Source organism: Coffea arabica, chromosome 5e (assembly GCF_036785885.1).
Source record: "Coffea arabica cultivar ET-39 chromosome 5e, Coffea Arabica ET-39 HiFi, whole genome shotgun sequence".
NCBI lineage: Eukaryota > Viridiplantae > Streptophyta > Magnoliopsida > Gentianales > Rubiaceae > Coffea > Coffea arabica.
In genome coordinates this window covers 51,191,480-51,216,809 of record NC_092318.1, presented here as the reverse complement: position 1 = coordinate 51,216,809, position 25,330 = coordinate 51,191,480, and the positions used below count along the sequence as shown (strand labels likewise).

The 25,330-nt window shown below is 35.1% G+C and overlaps 3 protein-coding genes across 10 annotated transcripts; 1 reads left to right on the top strand and 2 right to left on the bottom strand.

Annotated features, from left to right (window-relative positions):
* Positions 1-1,314: 1,314 nt before the first annotated feature.
* LOC113687635 (uncharacterized) lies at positions 1,315-3,532 on the bottom strand. 2 transcript variants are annotated; one of them, XM_027205201.2, is made up of 4 exons: positions 3,361-3,532; positions 2,685-3,223; positions 2,379-2,607; positions 1,315-1,989 (listed from the first exon to the last, which is right to left on the bottom strand). In XM_027205201.2, the coding sequence occupies exons 2-4, from the start codon at positions 3,216-3,218 to the stop codon at positions 1,541-1,543; spliced, it is 1,212 nt and encodes a 403-aa protein (XP_027061002.1). In that variant the 5' UTR covers positions 3,219-3,223; positions 3,361-3,532; the 3' UTR covers positions 1,315-1,540. The 2 variants fall into 2 exon arrangements, with proteins under 2 accessions (XP_027061002.1, XP_071904257.1); XM_072048156.1 differs by having other exon boundaries at positions 3,372-3,532.
* A 2,166-nt stretch (positions 3,533-5,698) lies between these two features.
* Positions 5,699-9,480, bottom strand: LOC113743477 (uncharacterized). 2 transcript variants are annotated; one of them, XM_027271495.2, is made up of 5 exons: positions 9,121-9,480; positions 7,558-7,649; positions 7,388-7,479; positions 6,943-7,263; positions 5,699-6,614 (listed from the first exon to the last, which is right to left on the bottom strand). In XM_027271495.2, exons 2-5 carry the CDS (start codon positions 7,589-7,591, stop codon positions 5,964-5,966), a joined length of 1,098 nt encoding a protein of 365 aa, XP_027127296.1. In that variant the 5' UTR covers positions 7,592-7,649; positions 9,121-9,480; the 3' UTR covers positions 5,699-5,963. The 2 variants fall into 2 exon arrangements, with proteins under 2 accessions (XP_027127296.1, XP_071905247.1); XM_072049146.1 differs by having other exon boundaries at positions 5,753-6,614; positions 6,943-7,266; positions 9,121-9,256.
* A 9,671-nt stretch (positions 9,481-19,151) lies between these two features.
* Positions 19,152-24,825, top strand: LOC113688056 (probable E3 ubiquitin-protein ligase ZFP1). 6 transcript variants are annotated; one of them, XM_027205662.2, is made up of 8 exons: positions 19,152-19,230; positions 19,643-19,731; positions 20,472-20,527; positions 21,671-22,513; positions 22,811-23,193; positions 23,322-23,420; positions 23,561-23,728; positions 24,346-24,825. In XM_027205662.2, exons 2-8 carry the CDS (start codon positions 19,721-19,723, stop codon positions 24,496-24,498), a joined length of 1,713 nt encoding a protein of 570 aa, XP_027061463.1. In that variant the 5' UTR covers positions 19,152-19,230; positions 19,643-19,720; the 3' UTR covers positions 24,499-24,825. The 6 variants fall into 6 exon arrangements, with proteins under 6 accessions (XP_027061463.1, XP_071905246.1, XP_027061465.1 ...); XM_072049145.1 differs by lacking the exon at positions 20,472-20,527 and adding an exon at positions 20,375-20,471; XM_027205660.2 differs by lacking the exon at positions 19,152-19,230 and adding an exon at positions 19,237-19,380.
* The last annotated feature ends 505 nt before the right edge of the window (positions 24,826-25,330 follow it).

Sequence of the window (25,330 nt, the reverse complement as noted above, 5' to 3'; positions counted from 1 at the left end):
ATAGTTTGCAATTCGAATTCATATGAGAAATTTCTTTTGATTTTAGTTACCATTTTCTACAATTTCAAATTTAGAAAATATTATTTGCACCAATTTTTTATAATCAATATAGTTTCAATTCAGATCTTTAACAATTATGCAGATTTGAACTTATTTATAAGATTATAAAGAAATGCCCCAAGCAAAAAACACCAAATCTGAATAGTTTCTACAAAATTTTGAAAAAGACCACTTAAGTTTCTTATCTATTTATCATTTTTGGGCATTATTATCTCTGTAAGAAACATGTGATTAAGTCGTATTATACCCACCAAATTATATAAATAGTTACTCAAAAATAAAATTATTTTAGATTAGATTGGACGCAAAGTGATTGATGGATAAACTTGACTTGATAATTCAGGTTGAGGTTAAGTCGAGGGAGAAATCAGAAGCATTGCTTGAGGGATCTTTCACGAACATATATAGATTCGAAAGATGAAGGGTCCAATTGATACTTTAAAATATTTTATCATCTTGGATAAGTTTTAGAAGAGACCTTTGGATACTTTTTAATTGCACTTCAAACATTCTTACATTTTCAAACTACCCTTATCTTTGCAGTTGAAATTCAAACATAACCTTTGATCACAACGGATTCTTATATAGTATAACGATAAGGATGTCTCATTGCACATTATTTTTATTGACTCACTATGTAAGTTATGATTTTTCTATTAAAATCACATGATAAAATCATCATATTTCAGTTCCTATACTACAAAATATTAAACAATAATTATTAATTATCTTGAATCACAAGCACTAAATTCCCGCGCGTCGCGCGGGCTGTCCCTCCATAGTATATATATATATGTGTGTGTGTGTGACTTGGAGTTTAATGTCCTTGCAAGAAATACTTATTTTTGGCTAATTACTCAGAATATGGATCAAAAAAAGAAAAGTCGCACGTCTATGGTTCTGACAGAGGCCAACTGCAAAACTATGGGTGCCGGGCTGATACATATATATGTGTGTGTGTGTGACTTGGAGTTTAATGTCCTTGCAAGAAATACTGAGTGCGTTTGGATAGTGGATTATTTGGAATAATTGTGCAAATATTTATTTGTTGACTTTTTGAAAAGTATGGGTGAAAGATAATCGTTTGGATAACATGAGTATATTTCAAATAGGTGTTTGGACACTTTAACAATTATTTGTCGAATTTATTCCAAATAAGTGTTTGGATAGCTTAACAATTATTTGAGTGCAATGGGAACTCATTCCATTCATTTTGGAGCACATTAAGTAAATTGTTTATAAATAAACTTTCAATTTAGGATAAAAGCAGATTAATACAATACAAACCACACACATCTTATCAAATATTACATGGAACTTCCGAAACTTCTATATCTAGGAATGGAAGCTTATTCGTTATACCCTCAATAAAAGCTTGGCAACCACCCATTTCCCTTGCAAAAAACAGAAATGCAACTAGAGCGGCCCCGGTGCAGCCATTATTTAGTATTACGCCGGTCCAAATTATGCCCCTGACTTTCTAACGCCTTCTCCTACGTTGCGCGCCATACATTTCAGTTGCAATCGCATCTCGCCTAGCTTTCCAAGCCATAACCTCAGCTCGGGATGCATTCAATGGCTGCACGTGAGGTAACTCACCGCCACCCTGTTGGTGCTCTAATCCAACATTGCCGTCCTTAGCCAGTTGAAAATGGGCGTCACCTGGTTGGTGTAAGCGAAGAAAGTTGTGCAATGCACAACAAGCTATAACAACATTGACTTGAGTGGTCATATAAAAATTTGGAACCGGTCCCTTCAAAAATTTAAATCTGTTCTTCAGAACTCCAAAGGTTCGTTCAATGACATTTCTAAGTTCCGAGTGGCGCGTATTAAATAAAATTTTTTCTGGACCGGCCCGTGCTGCATTCTTATACGGCGGTAAAAAGCCTGGAACATTCTTATATGCAGCATCTACAAGGTAGTATTTACCTTAAATCGAAAAACGACAGGTGTCAGTTTTATGATGGCAGTTTACCTTTTATTGCTTCAACTTTATAGTACTATATGTTGACCAATAAAATACCACTAAAAAATATACTACCTTGTTTAAAATCCAGCTAATTTAAATAGAACAAACAGAGATTTATAATTGAAAAAATTATCGTCTTACTGAAATATCCGGAATTTTTTTAAAGTTCTAAAATTACTTTTCAAAAATGTTACATTCGTAAGTAGTTGTTAATAGCACAAGCCAAAAAAATAAATCCACTATTTTATGGACTTATGTGTGACAAAAGTGTAGTAAATGATTTATGTACACCATCCAAAAAGTAGCATATACTTAAATAGGTGCAGCAAATATAATACAAGAGAGTTACCTTCAGGTGCCATTGGGAAGTCTGACGGGTGTGACAGAGCATCATCTAACACTCGGGCATCGTGTGCACTTCCCTCCCACCCAGCATAGATGTACGTGAATCGCATATCGAAATCACATACTGCCAGTAGATTTTGCGACTGAAATCCATGTCGATTTGTATACGCCATTTGATGACCTGAGGGTGGGCACGCCGGAATGTGAGTGCCATCAATTGCTCCCACTGCATCCTGCATAATAAGAGTTTTCAGATGGAAGATCACTGCCAAAATTTGTCATTTTGAATTTAGATCATTCACAGCTTAACCTTGAACCACGGGTAGTATTTTGTCGAATTCCCGATCCTTGGATGCACCTGATCGTAGTCAAAAGGGCGAATTATTTGTGAAGCAAACATACAAAGACCGCGCAGGACCTCCCTTACATTGCGGTTAATTGTCTCCGTTGATCTATTGAAACGCTCTGCCAAAACTCGTTGTCGGGCACTATGACTTACCATTACCAAAGCCATGGCCAGTGCCTCCTCAATTTCCACTCGTTTTTGATAGTTTTGAGGTACGTAATTATTGTTCTTTAGTATGTCACAAAGTAGGAGGAAATTGTCAACCGAAATACGACAATTTTCGATAATTCGTCTGTAGTGACCATTGATCAACTCCTCAACCCATTGACGCCCTGTGAGTAAGCCATCATGGTGTGAAATTTTGAGTTTCGGACCTCCATACCTTTCTGCCTCCGGATGTAGAAGTATCAACTCAGCTGCAAGTCCAAGTAGCAAGGCATCCTGGTCATCATCTGATGGTTCGTCATTGCTTGAACTACTATTTCGGAAGCGATTCATATCTCCTGGAGTAAATACACAGCAAGAGAGTATATAGTTACACCAAGTGGGCTTTCTCCTTCGAATATTACAACAACGGAGTTAAGCAAGAACTGAACAAGGGAGCTTTTATTAAAAAAAAACTGAGAGCCGATACTTAAACCTTCTACTCACGGGCGTTCTGTTATGTCGTTCGACGAACGGCAGCTTTGTCTTCAAAGCAGTAGAGTGCTTCTTGCTGCTTTCCCCCAAAGTAGACAATTGTAATGTATGATATGCATAGACACGGGCTCTTGTTAACATATAGAGCTCTAGAGACTTGCTATCTTTTCAAAGCACGGGCGCATTATTGTTCTTGTACCCGGGCCCTTGTTGACAAAATATGCCACCGTTCCAACTTTTGGCCGTTGGTGTCATTCCTTTGGACAATTGTTTCACATGCCAAAGCTTACCAGATATGACCACTCCCACCAGGCTGCTTTTGCTATCATTGTACAGGTTGTCGGCTCTTTTCCCCCAATGTGTATATATTCCTGATTCTCTATGGTGACTACATTGAATTTTGTAGAATAGACAAAACAGTAGTGCTTTTTTTTTTCCCAATGTGTATATATTCCTGACTCTCTATCGTGACTACATTGAATTTTGTAGAATAGACAAAACACTAGTGCTTTACATGCGTGGGACTTTTGGTACGTAGCTTGAGTGCTTTAAGATAAAAGACAAACTAATGTACATTGCCATTTTAAGTTGAGGTTCGTACCTTGAGTGCTTTAAGAAAAAGCACTCATGATTCCCAGACAGGATTTGATCAGGAGTTGTAGTTAATTTGTGGAACACCTTAATTTTTTAGTCTCTTCCCAAAGGGTGAAAAACACATTCAAGAAATGCGTTCTTCCAAATAAAAATGCAACTTTCAAATACGTTATTTTAATTTTCGTAAATTTGTTTAAATATAAAAAATTGGTTAAATAGCGTATTAAATACAAAACCTACTAGTTTCCCATAAAGAGCTGGTATCTTATAAGTAATTTCTTTTTTTTTTTTTAACTTTCACATATTTAATTTATGTTAAATACAAAACATACTAGTTTTCCTTTGGGCGCTATTTAATCAATTTTTTTCATAAAGAGTTGGTATGTTTTCCATAAAGAGTTGGTACAAAACATACTACAAAACCTGCCAGTTTCCCTTAAAGAGCTGGTATCTTATGGGCAATTTTTTTTTTTTAACTCTCACATATTTAATTTATGTTAAATACAAAACATACTAGTTTTCCTTTGGGCACTATTTAATCAATTGTTTCCATAAAGCTGATACAAAACCTGCCAGTTTCCCATAAAGAGCTGGTATCTTATGGGCTATTTAACCAATTTTTCATATTTAAACAAATTTTCAAAACATAAAATAACGTATTTGAAAGTTGCGTTTTTATTTGGAAGAACACATTCCTTGGATGCATTTTTCACCCTTTGGGAAGAGACTAAAAAATCGTCACCTTTTGGGTGATTGTTTAAAAACTCCTTTTTTTGGGAATTTACTCCTTACTAATGCAGCCACTATATTTATTTTCTGGTATTAATTTTTTTATTATTTATGATTTTCTTATGTTTTATCAAAAAGTTAATCACTATTGTAGTTACAATTATGAAAATGTTAATTTGTCGTATGTGTAATTCTTTTGTTTTAGAAGAATTGTTATATCAGGGGTAAATTTGGAATTTAATTGCATTTAATTCCGAAACACTCATCAAACCAAGTATCAGGAATTGGAATAATGCTAAGTCCAATGTGTGAACCAAGCAAGATATTGGAATGAAAAGTTTTAATTCCAAAACCAGAGTCTATGATTCCAATTACAATTCCAATTCCTAAGCTTGAACCAAGCGCCCCCTTAGATATGCTAAGCAAACAGACAGGGAGAGTGTGCAAAAATAGATATACCAACTTATATCTTCTTGTAGTAGCCTAGTAGGGATCTTGCAGCTGGGAACAGAAAGGGAAGAACTTTTCAGAAACAGAAACTAATGCTTCTTTTTTTTTTTGTGGGAACTAGCAAGTATCCAGCAATCAGTCAGACCTAAAAATAGTGAATAAAAATCAGATACAAATCAAGAACCTCGAATTCTCACAATAAATTGAAGTTAAAATTGAGAAGGTGTGGGACTTTTGGTGCAATTGTACGATATCTAGCCTTGAAATGTCCTAACACTTGCAACCGTACTTTTGGGATTACACAAATCCTTCCCATGTCCCCTTTATAAAGACCAAGCAAACATAAGCCACGTCACTATTCATTTACCAATTTCACAATTCACTCAAGCACCTGCAATAATACACAACAAGTGGCCGTTCATTCTTTACGAAAAACCTGTACAGAAAATTGGTGGCTACAAGCCTGATGCCACCCATTTATAAAAGTTCAACAAGCTGTCGGCAGCCACCCCATAAGTACACTCAATTGTAAATACATAATAGGATAGTCCACTGCCACCCATTAATTCTATAATGACCGCATTTTGAATAACCAAATAAATACGCTCAACATACACTCATTCAAGAAAGTACACTCATTTGTTTTTAACAAATGCTACATCTCAAGACACAAGTCTAGGAATTGCAGTCCAGAACACATAATAAAGAAGCAACCGATACAGAAGCTAAGTAAAGTTCAGCCACCATTCCAGAAATTTCAAGCAAACAAAGGAAATTGACACAAGCTGACAAAGGAAATACACAGAAGCCGTTGTGCACAGATCTGATGCTTCACTGCGGGGGCTTGCCATAGCGAAGCTCCTCCATAATGAGTTCAATGTAATCATAGCGCTTGGCGTCATCAAAGCGTACGAATGCACATCTTTGTCCCGCATTTCTTCTTTCGGCAAAGTACATTGTCGCTTTCAGCTTAACCGATTTTGGAAGTTGCATATTTTTCACCATGTCTTGAACTACCGGTACACTGTATTCTGCTTCCTCTTCATACCGACTTTGATTAAATTCAAGCGAAGCGGTGGTGACGCGAGAGATTTTGCTGATTGCATCATCTAGTCTTTCCCTATCACTAGATGATCTTGTTGATTTAGCACCTCTAGATCCCTCACGATCTCCGGGAGTGCCAAGACTTGAGGCAGGACGCTTTCCAGATGCCGCTCCAGGTACCGGAGGTACGTAGTATACGTCCTCTCCCTCCCAAGGGTACTGCTGGTAGCCAGAGGCAGCTGAACTTGAGGCTGCAGCCTTTCCTTTGCTGTTTTGTGGCTTTCCAACAACTGGCCGTCGGTGTTCGCCCTCGGGGACAGGTTGCTTTGCAGATTGTGCATAGCTGCCTGTTGCAGTTTTTCCCAATGTTGTTGGAGTATACAGATCATATAGGAAGCAACTTCCAGCCAATTTGAAGTCTTTGTACTCTTTGTTCACCTAGACAATGCAAAACAAAAAAGTTAGTTCTCCTCCAACATTTAAATTTATGAGAAGTAGGAGGAATGTACGGCCCTGTAATATGATAGAAGCTTTCTCAAATAATATGCTTATGTTAAAAAAAACGCAACGATACAACACGCTGAAAGTGGTTGGTGAAAGCAATAAACCTGGTTTGATTATTAACTGCCATCATCTAAAAATTGATTAAGTGTTTTTGGTATACACTTCGGCTCAACACTAGTCTGCATAGCTATTAGTATGGCAGCAAGTTGGGCACAAAAAAAAAAAAAAAGAATAAGCAGCAGGTATTTCAATAAAATATTACCGCTTCCATTTGGGCCCAGTGCTCGTCGGAAGCCGTAAAGCAGTTATTCTCTTCATCCCAGCCAATCCCAGTCTCCGCTTTCGATGACAAACCACGAAAATTGGCAAACACGTTCCACTTCTTCCTAAACCTATACATTCTTGATTGGCATTGGCCTCCGGTGACTTGCATCTCAAATTGTTCCCGCAAACATGTGGCAAGCATATCATAATTCTGGTCATTTGTCTTGTGATTGTCCCATTTCTTCGTTTGCTTCCACTCAACATAGGTGGTGATGAAGTTGAAGTCCATGGTAGAAGTCCACTGCAACTTCTCGTTCATCTGCTACATATAAGCGCACAAATTTTGCCATTAAAAGTTAAAACATGGCAGGTAAATGTGACTAATTCTGCCCCAAAAATTAGTAAATAGAATAGTAGTAGTGTTAAGGGCAAACGTGGTTTACATGTTGATTGTAGTTCTCCATACACAGTTGATAGTTATTTGAAGCGATGGATGAGCTGGAAGACTCAAAGGATGTGCAGCTAGTAGGAGAGGCTACAAATACAAGAATTGATTTCAGTTATACACGATTGGTACGAATATTTGATACTTATAAAGGTTAGAGGGACTTACAATGGGAGTCAATTTTTTTTTTAGCTGCGGTCATTGGTTGAATGAGCGCTGTATTGAGCCAATCGAACACATAGCAACGCAAATTGCAATACCTATATCCAAAACAGGTGCAGCAGATGTCATTTTTTTTTTACTTTTACTACTGAGCCCACTTTTGAACAAAGTCCACACCAAGTATCCGTTCAAGCTAAAGAATGAATACAGCAAAGGAAATTTATTTTCATAAGTCCATTTATTTTCATTTTTCGTTCTGAGTGTAAGCGGAAATGAATGAATGCATTTTAACAGATGCTACAACAGTCTCATTTCTAAGCAACAAAATAATAACTTAGTGCCTCTTCAATTTCAATTAACTTTTAAGCAATTTTAGCTTCAATGACCTGGAACAAATATTTGTGCAGAAATAATAACAAACCGTTCCATCTCGCTACATATACATTTCCAGACCTATGGATCTAAAAACGGGATCTTTCAAGTCTCTTAATTTCTGTTGATATTCGTTCCCTGGCTGCATGCAAATAGAGATGACCCCTCAGACACCCATGCCAATCACACCCATTTACAGGATAAATAAATATTGTACAGGATAAATAATCGGACACCCATGCTACCACAGAGTAGCGTGCAATTTATAAACTCTCTATTAGACAACCAAGCAATCTTGAGCCGTTTGGAGATAAAAAACAGAGCAGCAGTATACAAAAAAATTAAAAAAATATCCGCCACAACCAGAGATAGAATTTACGACCTAGCCTCTCCATTCTCTTAGGAAAAAACTGAGCATAATAAACTAGAGCCACTCCCATTGATGTGTAACATGTACCACTGGCAATCAAAATCCTAATACCACCATATGCCACTTAATAGGTATTTGTTTTTAAGCAGAAATTCTAACATGGGGAACTACTAGTGAAACAGCCATTGGTACTGAAATAAATTATTAGTTTTATCCACATAATATCAGATAAGATTCTATCCAGTTGATTCAACTAATTTGAAAATCTGGCAGCCAAAACACAGAAATAAGTTCAGATATGGCCTACTTCGGATTGTTTTTTCTTTCCTGGTGCAAAACGAAAAAATGCACTACAATGTCAAATCCGTTGATATGTAATTGTTGGTTAATTGCTTTGCGTAACAATTATGAATAGCGGATCTTTTGTTAGATCCAATTATTTTGTTGCTAACTGATGAACTTCAGAGAAATATGAAAAAACTCTAGTACCACGATCCACATTCAAACAAGTTAAACAATTTAAATTATATCCAGAATTTTTAAGGCATCAACAATTAACAGGTCATAAATGACCAACTTAATACAACTACACTAGATGATCAGATCCGCCACTATTTGGATCTAAAAATAGGTTTTTTGGTCTATACTTCATCAGAACATCAGCCCATAACAACAGGTCAAAACATGCAAATCTGGGTCGGTGCAAATTAGTTGTTTCGAAAAGTAACTTCCCAGCAAGCTAAAAGAAGGTCACCTGCAGTGCAGCTATAGAAAATGAAGGCTTCTTGACCCGCGGAGAAAATAAAAGTGAAAGATTGAGGAAATACCTTGGATTTAGCTGGAATTTTTCTGCCAAAACCTTTTTTTCCTTCGCCGAATTAGCAAATTATCCGTCGATCTCGCTAAAAATTTGTTAATTGATCGGTGCTTTGCCTTGAATTGAAGAAATCAACTCTTCGTCCTAAAACTTGAGGCTTGCCAACGCCTGCGAAAGGTACTTCAGATGCACATGCTTTCGACGGCTATGGATATTTGGTGGAGAGAGACGACTGTTCTTTAGTTTTGTAAATGCTCAAGCTGCCGGGTGGTTGATTCGTAAAGAGTAAAGCGTCCTGCAGCTTTGTGTGATTTGCACTGTGGCACAACGTGCATACACAAAGGGACAAAAATAACGGGAAGTAATCTTCAGCCGTTCATCCATTAAGTGTTGAGGTAAAGTACTAAAAAAATGCTTACGTGGCAAGAGTTGGGAAAAAAATCAGGTGTGAGTACATTTGCTGGATTATTTAACCTGTCCAAACATCCTTCGCCGCATTATCAGTAATTTATTCAGATTAGAGCAATCCAAACGCACTCACTTATTTTTGGCTAATTACTCAGAATATGGATCAAAAAAAGAAAAGTCGCACGTCTATGGTTCTGACAGAGGCCAACTGCAAAACTATGGGTACCGGGCAGTATCAGCCCGACACCCAAAAAGACAAAAAAAAAAAAATTTTTGACCTCTGACATAGAATTCGATGGCTGCCGGGACTTGTCAGCCTGGCAGCCTTCTGCAAAAAACTGACTGCCGGGCTCAGGATTTGTCAGCCCGGCAATCGGTAGCCTTCTGGAAAAAGCTAACTGCCGGGCTCTCTCAGCCCGGCAGCCAGCCCAATTTTTTTTAAAAAAAATTCCAAACGTTGAATCGGTTATATTTTATTTTAAATTGAGTTTCATATTTGAAATAATTGAGGCGTAAATATAAATGAAAGAGTTGGGATATCAAACATGATTAAAAAAAAGCAACATGCGCAATTTTGGTCCCCCCAACGTTTGGTCTATCAGTTAAACTAATCCGTGATATTTTGACCAAAATAATTATGATAGCAAATATTTTATTTTAGCCAAATTTAAGACAACTAATACAAAACTATAATATCAAACGGTCAAATCAAGTTAGAATTAGTCAAAAGTTTGACAAGGTTTATATTTTTTGGTCCCTTATGTTTTAAATAATTATATTTCAAATGAAATAAAATGTGAGTTAGATTGAATGCATAAAAAATGTGGTCTAAATCTCATTAAAATCCTTAAAAGTAATCCACATTATCAAAACATATTAGCCTAAAGAGCATCTTTTCGTTAAATTAATTACAAACAAATGATAACACATAAATCATATATAAAAGGTTATTTAGTGAAAAAAGAAAATTTTAATTTGAGTATATAGTAACTTTAGTTGTAAATAGTATGGGGACAAATCGTTATACGACTTGTGGATATGAATTTCAATCGGTTATGATCAGGTATTATGATTATAATAATAAATAAAGGTGATTACCAAAATAAAGGACTCACAAAATTTTCAAAATCTTTATTTCAATTGAAACTTAATTGACAATTAGTTCAAATGCCAAAAAAAGAAAAAAGAAAATATTATTCAATCAACTCAATGACATATATTTGTTTATATTATAATAGAATATTTAATTAACTATTTTAATTTATCAAATATAAGTATTGGGCATTAGATGATGAACAAATTTTTAAGATAATTTTTATTATAATTTTAAAATATATTACATTTTTCATCCATGTATAACCCGCTTTCTCTAGTGATGTCCGGATATCCTTCTTTGTGCATTTCCACATAGTACAATTGGCCTCTTGCATTGCTTCTGCCTATTATGCGCAGAAAAGTGAACTTTCCACCGTAGACGTAATCTATGTTCATTCTCATATCCGCTTTAATTCTGTGGCTTGTTGAATTCAGAAATGCAGGTCTTCTTTTGCCCCATTTGTTTTTCATGTTCATTGAAGCGTATCATTCTACTTGAACAGCCCGGCACGTTCAATGTTTGGAATTTTTTTAAAAAAAATTGGCTCGGCAGTCAGTTTTTTGCAGAAGGCTGCAGTCAACCCGGAAGCAGTGTCAGAGGTCAAGAAAAAAATTTTGATCTTTTTGGGTGCCGGGACTGACACTGCCCGGTACCCATAGTTTTGTAGTTGGCCTCTGTCAGAACGATAAACGTGCGACTTTTTTTTTTTTGATCCATATTCTAAGTAATTAGCTCTTATTTTTCATCCATGTTTGAATTTGAAAACTTATCACTGGCGATAAAATAACTTGTTAGAAAACTCTCAATTACTATTTGGTAATGAAAAGGTAGATTTTCTAACAATTACGGCAATTTGAGAATTTTTTTTCACGTTACTTTGCTGAAAATGAAAATTATGTGGATTGTCATTTTTCATACAAAATTTTTTACATTTTTTAAAACATATTTCTCTATCATTCTATTACCTAACATACATCAAATTATTATAGTACATTTTTTTTATAATAAAACTTAAGATAATCGCAATTCAAATGGGCTCTAAGTAGCCTTCCAACATTGAGAAAAACCAGCTCATACCCTACTAATTTGGGCTTTGGAGTTTAAGAATCTAGTCTCGACCGTTGTATTAACGAAATTGCGACTCTTAATAGGTGGAGAAGCCGAAAGGTGATAAATTTGAACTTTTGTCCCCACGGTAATTACGGTGGATGGCTATAAGTTTTCTGGTGTGTATATATATATATATATATATATTTGGTCAACAGAGTATGTAACTCATAATGAGTGCTTGACTCTGAAAAGAAAATTAAGAAGGGTTTGTGAAGTGTCTGGGACAGCTGTTAAGAGAGGTCTCCAAGTATTAATTTATTATAGGAGAGAAGTTAATTCGGAAAAAATGCCTAAATATAAATATGCAATAGTTGTGAAAAAATATATATATTCATATAATGAGTGCACCTAGAGATGACAAAATGGCGGAATGTGCTTTTGGGTATGAGATGGAAACTAAGCAATAAGGACACAAGTCCAACCCTACCCCTATGTATTTTGATACTTCTTTGGATGAGATCACTTTGAAATGGATTTAACTTGATTTCATACATTATCTAAATCCATTTCATGTGCTCATTTATTTATTTATTTTAGTGTTCTTTTTTGTTTAATTCTTCTTTAGGCTTCATTTGAATCAGGGAATTTGATGGAGGAATTGAACACTACCCAATGACAGGTTGTCGAAACCTGTGCAATAATAAAACCTGCTCAAACTAAAATTAATTTCTGTAGATAGTGGTAAGCAGGGTCGAATCCACAGGGATTGGGAGTAATTGTTTCTTTTTAAATTCACAGTAACAAAGGGGGTGTTTTTATCTCAGGGGTAACAATTTAAGCAATCCAACTAAAAGTAAAATAATAAAAATAAAATAGCCAACTAGAAATTAAATAACAATTTACTAAAATCAGAGGATCTAGCCAAGGAATAACTTCAGCAATGGTTCACCTAGTTGATCATTGAAGCAAAGGCAATTCCAACTATTCATCAATAAATAGGTTATAACTACCAAACAAGCGATGGCAGTCAACCCCTCCTTACTGTGTCGGTGATCAAGGTACGCCCGTTAATCACTGCTCTAATTGAGAAATAATCCTAGGTACGCCCATAGAATTTAATTCCCCAATTGCCTTACGTATTAGAGGAGCCCTATTCTAACCAAATAACACACTACCAGGGTTATTTTAGATTAGCCCGCGTACCCCCCTGACACGAATCCAATCATGCCAGTTATCACTATTTTGAGACAATTAAACAATTACGGATTTAACGTCCCAATTGACAATAGATTATCGAATTAACTAATTATCCGGATCCAAGACAATCAATTAATTAAACAATCATGAGCACTGTAACCAGGGAATATGCGAATACCAATAAATAAAGGAAAAAGATTAAATTAAATCGATCTCACAATTTTCAGGCAATCCAGAGCCTTCGTTGCTCCTTGACTAGAATTGGAAAATTAGTTCATAATTGCTGAACTAAATCCACGGGAAATTGAAAAGGAAACAGCGGCCATTGTCCGTTGAAATTCTGGAGAATCCAACTCGTCCGAATGTGAATAAATAGAAAAGCTACGAAAGGCAATTCATAGTTTCGCTTCGTCTCACGCACAAAGGAAAAGAAACCAGCATTTAGAGAGGAAAAGTCAAAGCCAGCAATGGCTAAGCTCCTGACATTCGTAAGTCCCAAAAGCAAAAGGTAAAACTTCAAGGAAAAGTCAACAATTTGTGCTAAGCTAAAGACGAAAAACTAAGCATGAAGCCGGCTGCCTCATCCACTGTCTCCCAGGGAAAAGTGAAGATCTGATGCTCAAGAACTGCTCTCCTTGCGCGGCGGCCCCCTTCCGGAGAGGAAGAAGAAGACTCCCACTTCAGCCCTTCGTTCCTCCTTTTAATGCTGCGCTCTGCGAATTACTAAAAAGGACTTGTATCTCCTTGTTCCAAAAATGCCCTGGATGCCTGCTACTTGAACTCTTTCCTGATAACTGTCAAATCGGCACTTATTATGGTATTTTCGTTCTACTCCCTGAAATATATGTAAAATACTAAAAGTGAGTAGAATCTAATAATTAATTCACATTGGGTTAAGTAATAGGAAAAATTAATAATAAAATAAATGATAAAATTGCAACCTATCACCCAAATTGCTCTTGTTGTTTATACTATTTAAGAAATATTATAATTTGTAATTCATAAATTATTAAAATACATTTTAAACACTATAATAATTGATAATTTGCATATTCAAATATCTTATAAATAATATAAACAATTAGAGGAATTTGAAAAGACTTCAAATATTTTGTTAAATCTCTCAATTCAAATGCAACCTTGCTATTTTTCATATATAACTTTTAACATTTTTTATTTATTAAATTTCTTTGGTCTTATTGTAAATTTATATTTTCATGAATTCTCTTTTTCCTCATTTCTTCTTTTACTTGTTTTGTGTGTGTGTATATATACATATATATTATATTTGATTTCCAATGTTGCTAAATTTTTAGTTGAGGAAACACATGTACTATGAAAATGCAAAAAGACTTGTACTTATTATTACTACTAGGAGGAAAAGCCCACGCAACGCGTGGGAGTTTAGTACTTATAATTAAAGATGGTTAATAATTATTATTTGGTATTTTGTAGTATAAGAATTGAAGTATGACAATTTTAATATATGATATTAAATAGAAAAATCATAAGTTATATATTGAGTTAAAAAATATACTAATATGCAATGAAACAAAATTATAAGATACAATCAACTATTTTGCATCTAACCTAATAAAATAAAAGATCTATTTATATCTGCTCATGCACTTTATGGATATTAAAATCTATTGTTTAGTTTGAATTTGATCTTAATATAGGGGCAATCCACCACATTATCTTGTCATATAAGTGAGATTTGAACAATTAGCATATTTGAAGAAAATCATTGCTAGTGGAATTTCAGTTCTTGCAAGCCAAATTCTTCAATTTATATTGATTTCAAGGACATATCATCATGAAATCTCCACATTCACCAATCCATCAATTATGATTTATTGTATGATTTAGAAGATATAGTAAAGCATCTCCTTCTGGATAGGGATTACAATCATTAAACATCAGTTTTTGATCTAGTTGCAAAGATATACAACAACTCAAATGCTAATTTAGAGGAATAACCACGTCAAATAAAGTACTAAAACATCTTAGACCACTCAATTTAAGAAAACAATTAAAAGTAATGAAGTACATACTTTAGATCTGCAGCCAAATAGTTTTAAGTAGATAGTTAAACCTATTGGCAAATCAAATGAAGTGAAAAATTTGCCTAAATGGAATCATCAATAAAATAACAAACAATTTGAAAATTATCATAACTAATAATTAAAACAACAAAAGTAGATGCAATCTGCATATGGACAAATTTATAATGATAAACTTACTTTAAACCACAAATAATAATTAACAAATGCGATCTCCTCCCTATCATGCCTATCTAATATGGACAATTGAATTAAAATACTAAAAAATTATCACACATACAACCTTCAAGATTACAGATTTCTTACAACCAAAAAGTAGATTGGTTAAAGAAAACATACCTATTGAGATTTTTTACAACAAAAAAGTAGATTGGCTAAAGAAAATATACTTATTGAGAAAGGTGTCGCAAAATGGGGAAGAGGAGTAGCTAATATAGCAATATCCAAATTTAATAGGCTACATGATTGTGGTGGAAGAAAGTTGTAAGTAAATGAAATGAATATGAACAGATGGGGGTAACGGCCAAGAAAGCAAACTTCTCTACTAATTGGCATTAATTGTGTCTTAATATCTATATATCATATGTTTGCAGATAACTGATGAGAAATGCTTTGAAAATTAAGAGACTTGGATGTTAATACAATTAAATGATTAGAAGGGCTTTTATGTTATTTCACTAAAACACGAGCTGAATTTAGTTATACCCAATGTTCAATCGGATATCTGTCACCCCTAGTTTTAAATGTCTAAAATGACATCTAAGTAATTACAACAAAACTAAATTAGCTATAGTGACTTGTATTCAATACTCCAATTGCACTTCAAACTCTTACATTCCCAAAATAGCCCTACCCTTACGGTTGAAATCCAAAGAACATCTTTACCCTAAACTCATTCTTATATAGTATAAGGATAATGATACACATTATCAGATTTCTTTTTTTTTTTTTCAGTATTATGACACAAAAGTACTGGTACTTAATGAAAATTGCACTGCGTATTCTTCTTTTATTAGGCCCGTATTTTTGGTTTGCAAATTGTTCACATAGAAGTTTTTTGGACACTAATTAAATTTATGATGAGATATTTGGGTCCTAATAAGTACCTAAGTATTTCTCAAGAATTCCTATAATTCATGGATGTAAATAGCATTAATCCCATGTCAAGCCCAACCTCAAAATTAATAAACGCATCTCGCTCAAAGTCTCTGTGGACATAGATAGCCCATTGGGATATGGGACATATTACCATGTCTACGTGCACCAGAACACCATTGAAAAAAATATAATTAACAAACTAGTTTCTTCTAATCATGCACTACATTTGGCAAGTCCACTTTATCTATTTTTTTTTCCTCATTCAATACCAAATTGCCAAGTAGTATCCACTTTCAAATTGGTCCATGTAAATGCATAAAGCATAAAATAATCCACTTCTATTAAAACAATATATTTTACAAGCAATCACAATTTAAAAAGATGCAAGTTGTAGTTTGTTTAGACAACTCACCAACCTGAGCTATACTATAATTTTTGTGCAACAGTAATATTAATACCCAATTTGCTTTGCTCTATGACGGACTCAAATACTTGGAAGAAGTGCCATTCGCTCTTTGTTTAATTTCTATGGAAAAGAGAGTTTGGTTATAACTTATAAGCCACAAACAAAATTAATTATGGGAAGTGTCAATTACGGGTTCTTCATTTTGCGGGAGTATAAGCATGAGATTTGTACTACGACCATTTGAGATTTCGAAAAATTATTTCAACTATACCACGGTGGACCGGACACAAAAGAAAATCAGGAGGACCACGTTGACCAATTGTGTAATTTATGAAACGTTGGGGGTGTGCGTTGAACCTGACAGCCTATTTCCCGGCCGCAAACATTTGGAAGTAGGGACCACCCACCTCCCTGGCTGACGGCTGGGTGCACCGCGCACCTCCTCTACATTGAACCTGTTAAGAATATTCCTTTTTATCGAACCATTTGAATATGGCCTTACATGCTATTACCTTTTTAACAATTTTTTTTTTATAGCGGATGTGACATTTAAGAAGTTAAAACCAAGGAACTTCGGTTTAGTGGGTAAGTTTGAAATTTGGAAATCTAAAGTTGTGTTTGGATTGCATTTTCTATTTTTTGTAGAAAAATTACAGATTTTGGATTCAAACAACAATGTGTTTATCACTCCATTCACTTCATAAGTTTCCATGTAAATCCTAGACAAGTAATTATGGCATAGAAAAAATTTCAATATCAAGATAATGATTCTTTGTCTTCTTTGATTGTAATTTGCCAACTCGTCAAATTACTTCTTAGAAGTTTAATGCAATATTAGTTTGTTTTGATAGAAAATTATTTGAAAATTAATTTAAAATAATATTATAAAACAAGTTCTTTATAATTTCTTTTTATAGTAACTCTCTAAAAGTATTTTAAAAATTTTAAAATATACATTCCAAAATATCAAAAAACATTAAAAGTTTTTTTCTCTTTCCTTTATTCTTCTTCATTATCCTCCCCTGTCTCAGGCCATCACCGTCATCCCAAATTCCATTGGCATCGTCGGTCGGTGCCACCACCATCGACGTGGTTAGGTGGTTGCCGGCGATGGTGGTGGCCAACGGTGGATGGGGGGCATTAGGGGTGTCGGGAGAAAGGAGAAGAGAGGGGATACGAGAAAAAAGGAAAGAGAATCAAAAAAAATTCCCAAAGCCTAAAATATTGAAAAAATAATCATTGAAACAAAAAGAAGCACCATCGAAACAGAAAAAGAAGCACCATGTATTGGCGAAAAATTGTAATCAGTATATGGTAAGTTACTGTATGCAAATAATTGAAAACCATTGGATATGATAAGGTTTTGATAAAACAATGAGCTTCCTCCACTGTGTGCTAAAATGTTATCATACTTAGATACACCAGCTGGTCCAATTGAGGATAAGATATCAACATTCTCCAGAATATATTTATTTTTTAAAAATATCCATATTTAAAGCAACATATACTACAAGAACATACTGAACATTGCCGTAAATTTTCTCCATTATTTAATTGTCCTTTCTAAAGATTTGAGTAATTTTGTCTGAAATTTAATTAGTTTGTTATGCCAGTTGAAGCAACACTACTTGTTATGTTTGTAGGTAAGTTTAAACAACGCTAATATGCCAATAAACACGTTTGGGATGCAAGAAGTAAGGTAGAACATTGGGTATACAAGAGTCGCAAGTTAATTACAAAGTAGATGATTTATAGGTAGATTGAGGGTTGAATTTCACATATTATAGCCTATTATTATTTTTTCAATTCATGACAACCAATTATTTTAGTTCAGGTGTACTATGCTGATCAATAGATTATTTTACGAAACACTCACCTTTGTTTACATTATAGTGCCCAATAAATAAATAAATAAATAAGAAAAACAAAACTGCAATTAGATAAAACACGTACCTTTCTTCAAAAAAAAAAAAGTACACAGAAAATACAACAAAGTACAAAATATATCCCCTAGTGCGAATTTATTTTTTTGGGTATAATCGGGAAATTTCATAAATTTTACATATTTCTACTGCAATTGTTTATCAAAGAATAGCACGGACGAGTTTGTCAACTAATCAGTGTTTGGATGTTCAAAAATTAAAACCCAAATTAGAACAATTGTTTCTTTTCTTTTTCCTTTTTTTCATACCACTAGTGTTTGCATTAGCCATTATTTGAAAAGTAAAAATTATTTAATTGCATCATGTGCACTTTTTCAATAATTTATTTAATTTTTTAGTTTTTTTTGTTGATCTTATATATATCAGTGTACAAAAAAGATCTATAATAATAATTTTTAAAATTTGTCCAAATAATTCTCTATCCTTACACAAAGTGTACCGTGTTTGGACAGAGATTATTAAAAAGGTTTAGATAGAAGTTATTTAGAATCTTTTATTTAAAAATTACTATTTACATTTTTTTGTGATACAATAAGCATGAAATAAAAATATAATTAAAAATATAAAAAAATTGTTTAAAAATGTATTCATGTTGCAAATAAAATAATATCTGAAATAATTATTGTACACAACCGCAATGGATATTCGTAGCTTGATTTCCATTCCAAATCCTTAAGAATCCAACATAGCAAACGCGGGCCAAACGGATCCTTATTGATTTATTTAGCACAGAAAAAGAAACTCACTCCTTCCTTTTTTTTTTTTGGAGGGGTGGGCGGGGGGGGGGGGGGGGGTATTATTTTATTTTCCTTTTATTTTCTGTACTGTTACCAGTGCACAATACAAAGAACACAAACAGGTCAGTATTTTTTCCATTGTAACTCCCAAATTCTCTCTCCCTCCCTCTCTCTCTCTCTCTCTCTCCGTATTTGCAGAGATATATCTCTCTCTGCCTTTTCTCTTTCTATACTTGATTTCACGATCTCACTCTGATCAACGCCTAATTGGGGTTAGTTTTGATGAAACTTTTTTCTTAATTGTCGCAAAATTTTGAATTTAAATTGACATTTATTTATTAATTCACTTGAAAACATGCAAATGCAAATGCAAATGCATGCACATGCCCTGGAAAGAAAATTTTTTTGGTGGGTTTTTGTTTTGATGATCAATGATGATCAAAATGTTAGTTGTTTTGTTGGGCTCAAATTTAGGGTTCTATTGAATGTATAATGCTTTTTTTTTTTTTTTTGCCTTTTTCTCTGATGATACAGGGCGTGAAGATAATTTATTGAAAGGCTATTCGTGGTAATTATTAAAGGTGAAAGCCTTGGCAGCCCTGGATCTTTTTGATGATAAAAAGGTGAGATTTTGATTATGAATTTGTTTCTTTTTTCCCAGGAATTGCAAGCTTGGCATGAGCTTTTAGGTGACCCACCAAGAAGTTCTGGTGGAATATTGTTTTTTATTGTGTTTCAAGAAATGAGTGTTTAGTTTTTTCTACTATTTTATTACCTGTGTTGATGGACAAAATTAAGGAAATTAAAGTATTTTAAAGCTGTTGTTTGAGAAGAATGTTGGTAAGCAGAATAGTATATTTGTCTACATTTAATGACCTTTAGTAGTAGAATGCATGGAGGCTTATCTCTTTATCTTGTTTTGTAGAAATATTTGAAGTTCAACTGCTTGTTGCATTCATGTTCTACGCCGAAGAACTGCCCTATATGTTTGATATATGGAACAATTTTCCTTGAGTATGATTAAAAGCCTCAATGCATCTCTTGCTATTGTTGGTTCCTTTTTTTTTTTTTTTGGTCTTTTTACTTCTTGAAAAATCTGTGAGTTCGTCATAGAGTCTTCACTCTACTTAGGCTGTTTATGAGTCGAATTCCTTTAACAATGTCCGACATCTGCTGGATTGTTTTGGTTACATTGCATGTGCATAGTTTTGAAGGTTATTTTATTAGGCCATTGTGGAGTTTTTTGAAGTTTTGATGGTTCAACAGTTAGGTGCTTTCACAAAATTATGCGTGTTTGGACTTTGATGGCGTCAACATAGTAACGTACTAATTCTGACTTGATGCTTTGCTCCTTGACTTCAAGGTGTGTGGAAATTTCAGTTAACTTCAAATGTTTTGGGAACTATGCAGCAGAAAAAGGTTAAGACATCGATTTGGCAGTTGTATTTCCCAATAAAGTGTTTCCTATCTGAGATTTGGCTTTATTCGAAGATATGTGTTCGTTTTATTTTTTAGACACCTGCCAGATGTGCAACCTATATGGAGAATACTGATCATAACTTCACTTGCTCCATGGAAGGAAAGCCTTTACATTATTGACGGGTGGCTATTCCATGTGCTGCGGATACCTTTTGTAAACAGAGCTGCAGAAGTGGGACTCAATGTTTACATTTTGGAATTAACTATGCTGGTTTATGCATTTAAATTTGGATCATAAAAATACATTAGATTTATTTTATATTTTAGACATGTTGTGGAGATACGAGTCATGAAATGTTTACGCAAATTCATTTATTCAATTGAAGGAAAGCCTTGAATTCGTGGTTAAGTGGTTGCTCCGTGCTTTTAGGATGGCTTTTCAGCAAAGAGACCTGCAGATTTGGGAAGTTGATATTTCAATAATATGGCATGTGATTGGATATCCAGAATATTCTATTGTCAAATCCTTTGTAAACGCATCTAGGATTTTGGTGGTTTGTTCTACAGTGTTGAGATTCACGACAAAGAAAGGCTGCTTCTGTCTTTATTCTTAATTGTGATGATGTATTTATTTTATTATTCTTTATTAGTAATGAGGCCTTTGATAATTTGTCTTTGGCTTGTATTTGCTGACTTGAGTGTGACTTAGCAAATAGGATCATCTGAGCTAAATTTTGATACTTTAGATTGAGTTCTATGCTCTCTTTATGCTGTGTGTCTCTTTAGGTTTTGATAATTTGAGTATCATATTCAGTTTCAGACACCTTTGCTCAAATAGGACTTTGGGAGCTTGTTTCTCTTGTTGTTACACCAATCTTCCTTTGCTTCAAGAAGACAATCATTAATGTCATAGTGGCTTGCATTTTTGTTCTTCTTTTCCTGCATTCAATTTGTGGGATGTGTTTCAGATTGAGATTTTAATTTTGGATGAGGTAGAATTGCAGTTAGCTGTTGGGATGCTTTTTAATATGCTGAAAATTGAACAAATTTAGTCATTTCTTCTTTGGTACAGCTTTTGATCTTTCTGTATCAAATGTTGGCATATGATAAATGACTAATGTCAATTATCATTTCTTGTTGCAGGCATCAAGGACACAATATTTTTCACGAATATGGGGCAAAGAAATATGCATATGATTGATTTAGAATCAGATCAGCGAGGCCAAGACTACATCCATCCTGAATCATGCGTCTTTTATGGTGCTATGACAAATTATCCACAGCCTAATGTACACACAGTAGTCCCACCTCCAGGAAATGCTAGTAGCTTTAACTTGCATCATCCATCAGAGCATCATGAAGTTGCTTTCTTCTATGGCATGCCACAGTACAATCAATATCCAGCTGCTAATGTTGACCTAGCCGGTGGTTCATCATCCAATCTGTATAATCCCTTTATGATTCCTCCGTCTGCTCCCAGAGATTTCCCTGTCCCAGTAAATCATGGGACACATGATCAGTTTTCGTTCCCAAGTACGCATAGGATGGTTGGAGTTCCTACAGACAGCTATGGGAGGACCAATCCATATGTGGATGGTGTCAGAGGCTCGTTTAAAAGAAAGACTGCTGAAGGCCTTCCATGGAATATCCAGTATTGTGACTCCTTAGCAGGCTCTAGTTCTTCTGTTGCTCCTGTGAGTGCAAGGCCTCTTGAATCTGATGTAACACTCACAGATACTATGCCATTTGTACCACCTGAATATGGAGGGAACGAGACTTCAGCCACCATTGAAAGTGGATCTAATAGAAGTGTGGGGAACAGATCTGGTGTTGTTGGTCCTGATTCCGTATTAGCACATAATTCTAATCATTTGATTCAAGGGAATTTTGTCAGTCAACCCTTCCAGTTACCTAGCAATCCTTGGTTGGGCCCAGATGTCAACAGTGTAACCTGGAATCAAGCATCCTCTGTACCATATCTACATGGTAGTTTGTTATTAGACATAACTTCTTTTAATTTTTAAATGTCTTTGCCAGGTGGCCTTATAGTTCCTAAGATCAAACCCTCCATATTTCTTATGCTCTTGTTTAAGTCAAAACAGTTGAGAAGTTGTCTTTTGTTTAGTTGATTGCTTTAGTTCGTTTTACAATATAGTGCTTTGCTATTAAAGGAAAGACAGAGCATAACCTATGAGACTTGTCATAGCCATTTTTTCAGACTCACTGACTGTTCCTCCATTCCTCCTTCACCCCTACCCCCCTTCTCTCCTCTCATTGTTCCAGGTAGCATGAATGGAGGTTCTATGGAGATTGGTAACATGGGTTTACATGGCTTTCAGCTGCCAAGTAACAGAAGTTCCACTGGATTTCTGCATACTCCTGTTCCTCAAGGACATCCTGGTATTCATCATCCGCTACCACCTGTGCAAGGGGCGAGAGGCCAGAATATGAATTTCAGTTCACAAGTGGTAACCTCTTCCCGTCGATTTTCAGCAAATAGTACTGCTGTAAGTCCTTTTCAAGGTGTTGTAGAGGCCGGACCTCGATATATGGGTCCTGTTCCGCCAACTGGCTTTCGGCTGTACAGGCCTCATCGGAGAGAAGTTACACCTGAGATGAATACTAGGCACCGCAACCTTCCGAACTTGAGATTGTTGCCAGAAGATGTAACATTTTCTTCAAATTCATTGACTACATTACACCTTTTGTCTCTTTTAATTGTGTTATCTGATTAACTCTATGGTTGTCATATTTAGTATTGTATATGCTTTGTAAATCTGGCTGGATGATGTAGGGGGTTGCCATATTGGAAGTTCCTGGTTTCAATGAAGCAGGGGATCCAATGGATCAGCACAGAGATATGCGCTTGGATATAGATCACATGTCTTATGAGGTAAGTTTATTGGTGGCACTTTGTGATAAATTACAGCTTTTATGGGTGCTTATTTTGCAGCTTGATATGTTGTGCAACCCTCAATGGATTAACCTTCGCTGTAGTAAGAAACACACTGAGATTTTAGAGTTCCATTCCAGGAGCTGCTTGCATTGGGGGAACAGATTGGCAGTGTAGGTACTGGCTTATCAGAAGACGCCATTACAACCAACTTAAAAACAAGATCATTTACTCTATCAGCAACCTGTCTTGATCTGGATGTGGCAGCATCCATGAATCAGGAAGTAGATTTCTGTGTGATATGCCAGGTATTTCAAGCAGAATTCCCTTATTTACTATGCTTGAATCTCTGGAATAAGGTTCCAAGGATGACACTGTTTATGGCATGACTTGTTATAATTATTGCATTTACCCTTGTATTGTGCGCGTCTTGCTCAAAGAAATCACTTCCACAGGTAACTGTCTGTAAGGTTTTGTTTTTTGTATAAGAATTAGACCCATAACCCTTTTTCATTACACTGTGGCTTCTTCCTGCACATGAGAATGTTGTAAAGGTTCTTCAAAACTTGAATGTTAGCTCTCGAAAGGTGTGATTGGTAATTAGGCTGCTATTTCGAGTACTGAGAATGTGTGGTTAACTATTACTCGTTAACCTTATTTGTCAAGGTTTTTTCCTTGCATCAACATCTCCAACTTGGATTGAAACACCCTAGTGCAATTTACAGTTGGCTATTGAGTAATTACATGAAGAACACATCATTTCCTCCCTCACCTCTCATATTCTAGCTATTCCTTTAGTATTATGACTTTTGTTGGTGTTACCTTGGATGAGGCTTGCATCTTTGCTTGCTGATGAAGAAGGCCATTGTCTTGGTCTTTCGGCAGTCCACTTAAGTTCTCGTTTTATTGTTTTTTCCATTTTCAGACTGATTACAAGGATCAAGAAAAGGTTGGAACACTAGATTGTGGTCATGAGTACCATGTAGACTGCATAAAGAAGTGGCTACTTGTGAAGAATACTTGCCCCATTTGCAAATCTGCAGCATTGACCGCGGGAAGGAAGGATCTGCGACACTAGCTAGATGGTGTTCAGAAGATCTAGTTAAATAAGTCACCTTTTGCTCTGTGATCCAGTATTTATTGTCCAAAAAAGAGGGATCTTTTCCTTTTGATGTATTCTATATATATATGTGTATATGCTCGCAGAGATAAGACTGACGGTCAACGTTGTTCCAAACATTTATCTGTTGGCTTTATGTCTCTCTGGAAAATTGTACAGACTTCCTAACTTTTGTTGTTTAATCTTGCATGTGCACTGGATTAGTTTCCGGTCATATATCCCATGTGTACTTAATAGGATATTTATAGCTGAAAGTAAAATATTGCTGTAGTTTGTATGTGACAATTCATTGATTCTTTGTTTTACTGCTGATTTTGAAGACAGAATTATACCCTTCTTACTGTTGTGGTGATTTTGCTACTTCACTTGTTATTGCAGAATTGGTCTTTGTTTAAGCTGATAGCAGTGTTTCCCTTTTGGACAAAGTGGTAGTACGGATTTTGGTAGAAAAGCACTAGTTGGTTTTAGGGAAACATCCAAGCATGAGCTGGCATGAATACCTCTCGGATGGAAAGGCACTGAGGGGTGCTTTTACCCTTTTCGAGCAATCAAATGCTACTACTCTTTGGATTAAAAAGTAAAAGAAGAGGTTATGGGACAGTTTGTTGTTGTTCATTTATCCATTCAGTTTTGCTTTTCTAAAACTGTCTGGATGAAGTAGTTCATGGGAATGAGAGATGTGGAGAGGCTTTTTTTGCCACCCTAATCTTGGAGCACTGGAAACTCATCATGGAAAAGCACTTTAGATGCTTTCCGAAATAAAAAGTTCTTAAAACGTAGGTTCAAAATG

Coding starts and splice junctions, on each gene's coding strand:
- LOC113687635 (XM_027205201.2), bottom strand. CDS start 3,218: ATGAATCGCTTCCGAAATAGTAGTTCAAGCAATGACGAACCATCAGAT. Junction 2,608..2,684: donor AATACTACCCGTGGTTCAAG/GTTAAGCTGTGA, acceptor CTTATTATGCAG/GATGCAGTGGGAGCAATTGA. Junction 1,990..2,378: donor CTTCCCAATGGCACCTGAAG/GTAACTCTCTTG, acceptor TTTCGATTTAAG/GTAAATACTACCTTGTAGAT.
- LOC113743477 (XM_072049146.1), bottom strand. CDS start 7,591: ATGACCGCAGCTAAAAAAAAAATTGACTCCCATT. Junction 7,267..7,387: donor TGGAGAACTACAATCAACAT/GTAAACCACGTT, acceptor GCTTATATGTAG/CAGATGAACGAGAAGTTGCA. Junction 6,615..6,942: donor ACTGGGCCCAAATGGAAGCG/GTAATATTTTAT, acceptor TGCATTGTCTAG/GTGAACAAAGAGTACAAAGA.
- LOC113688056 (XM_027205662.2), top strand. Junction 22,514..22,810: donor CTCTGTACCATATCTACATG/GTAGTTTGTTAT, acceptor TCATTGTTCCAG/GTAGCATGAATGGAGGTTCT. Junction 23,421..23,560: donor TAGATCACATGTCTTATGAG/GTAAGTTTATTG, acceptor GTTCCATTCCAG/GAGCTGCTTGCATTGGGGGA.